A 1,850-nucleotide genomic window follows, 5' to 3' on the forward strand; every position below is an offset into this window, starting at 1 on the left:
ATGGTGGGAAGAGCCGGGGAGGTCTCAGCAGGGTCCCCCCAAGGCTGCAGGCTGGGCTGGGTGCGGTTTTTGGTATGTGGGGGTCCTGGAGGTGGGACCCACCAGGAGATGGCAGCTGCTTTCTGCATAAACCTGGTATTTTGCAAATCCGTGGCTCTCCGCTTGCAGAAAGACGTGGAGGCAGCGGGGGAGGAAAAGGGAGCTGAGGTGGTCCTGCCCCAGGGCTCTCACCGGTTGGGGGGGTCTCGGGGTGTGGTGGCTCAGTGTCACCCCCCCGGCTGAGCCCCCACCGCCTTCTTCCCCCAGTCTTCTGCAGCCGGAGCCACTGGTCCTGGCTCCGCCGGGGACATCGCGCCGAGCCGGCAGCCAGAGATGGGCCCTCGAAGGTGACTTGGAGAGGTAAGGGGGGGAAGGTGTGCTGGGAGCGCCCTGCCCGCTGTGGGATTCCCCGCTGCCCAAGTGATGGATTTTTAACTCCGCTGTGCGTTTCCCCCTTTGCAGTGGGAAGTCCCTCAAGCCTTCTGCCGAGGTGGAGGAGCCCAAGCCCAGCAGAAAGCAGGTAATCATTAGCACAGCGTGGGCAGTGTCCCCGGTGCCCCTCCTGGGTGGGTTTTGTTGGTTGAAGGTCTGTGGGAGGAAGCTGAGGAGGAGCAGCATCGTCTGGAAGGGGTTTTGTGTGTGTATGAAGGAGCAACCTCCTCCATCCATGCACGTGGGTCTCCCCAGGCCTCCCTGCTGCGGTTGCAGCACTTCCCCGAGCAATTCCCCAACGTGGAGGCTGGAGCCAGCATCACCCGCTCCCTCCAACCCTGTGATGCTTGGGCCAGCAGCCAGGGCTGGAGACTCGTGAGGTTGGACCCAGGCTCTGGGACGGACCGGTCCTGGGCACTGGGGCTGTTCTCCTACAGCAAAGGCCTTTAAGTGGGGTGCCCACAGTGGAAGGGGCCAAATCTTTTAGGGGGCTCATGCTCTCAGGGGACTCCGTAAGCCCTGGTCCTCCCACCCCGGTAAGCTGGGTACCAAAGGGTGTTTTGCAGCAGGAAACGGAGCATTGAGGCAGTGCCCTGCCTGGGTGACCCAGCAGACTGTGTGATGGAGAAGGAGCATTTCTGTCCCTGGGTTTGTCCTCTCCTTGGTGCCTGCTGAGGGCTGGAGGTGTCGGAGGGAAGGTAGAGCCCGGCTGGAGACTGAACTGAGGTTCTCCCCCCTCCCAGCCAAGCACGTGCCTCCACTCGGTGATGGCCAGAGCAAAGGCAGACCCCAAGTTTGGGGAGATCTTCCGCTTTGACACCCCGGTGCTGATGTGGGACCAGCACTTCACCCCGGAGACCTGGGACAGGCTGAAGACACAACACGTCCCCTACGGTTGGCAAGGCTTGTCCCACGAAGGTATGGACCCAACTGGGATGGAGGTGGCAGCAGATGGGACAAGTGGGGCGATGGGCGGGTGTGGGGCAGCTCAAGGGGCCCGGGCAGCCCAGCAGAAGGGATTGAAGAGATGGGGCAGGCAGAGAAGCCCTGCAGAGGAGCCAGGGACCTTGAGCTCTTCCCACTCCACCTCCCGGGGCGCGGGGCGGAGGGGACGGCTTTGCAAATGCCGCTTGCTGCATCTTGTGACATTTTCCCTGAATAAAAGCTCCAGTGTGTGCATGATTATTAACTGGGGCCGGAGGAGCTCGGACAACTCGCTCCATTGTTGTGGATGGAGATTGTTTCCCTTCCTACCCCAAACCCACTCTCTGCTCTCCCCGGCAGCCGCCGGCTTCAATCCCCGGGCTGGGAAGTGCTGGGGACGGCCGAGGGGGGGTGACCCCGTGGCAGCTGCACGGAGACGTTGTCAGGAGGGGACA

The 1,850-nt window shown here is 62.4% G+C and overlaps 1 protein-coding gene across 1 annotated transcript in view; it reads left to right on the plus strand.

Annotated features, from left to right (window-relative positions):
- The window catches only part of ST6GALNAC2 (ST6 (alpha-N-acetyl-neuraminyl-2,3-beta-galactosyl-1,3)-N-acetylgalactosaminide alpha-2,6-sialyltransferase 2), a 4,912-nt gene that overhangs the window by 629 nt on the left and 2,433 nt on the right, over positions 1-1,850 (plus strand). The window contains exons 2-5 of the mRNA XM_009703304.1: positions 169-233; positions 307-399; positions 502-559; positions 1,215-1,389. Coding sequence (XP_009701606.1) covers positions 169-233; positions 307-399; positions 502-559; positions 1,215-1,389 — 391 coding nt within the window. The remainder of the gene's footprint in view (positions 1-168; positions 234-306; positions 400-501; positions 560-1,214; positions 1,390-1,850) is intronic.

Source organism: Cariama cristata, unplaced genomic scaffold, assembly GCF_000690535.1.
Source record: "Cariama cristata isolate BGI_N322 unplaced genomic scaffold, ASM69053v1 scaffold30240, whole genome shotgun sequence".
In the NCBI taxonomy this organism is placed as follows: domain Eukaryota; kingdom Metazoa; phylum Chordata; class Aves; order Cariamiformes; family Cariamidae; genus Cariama; species Cariama cristata.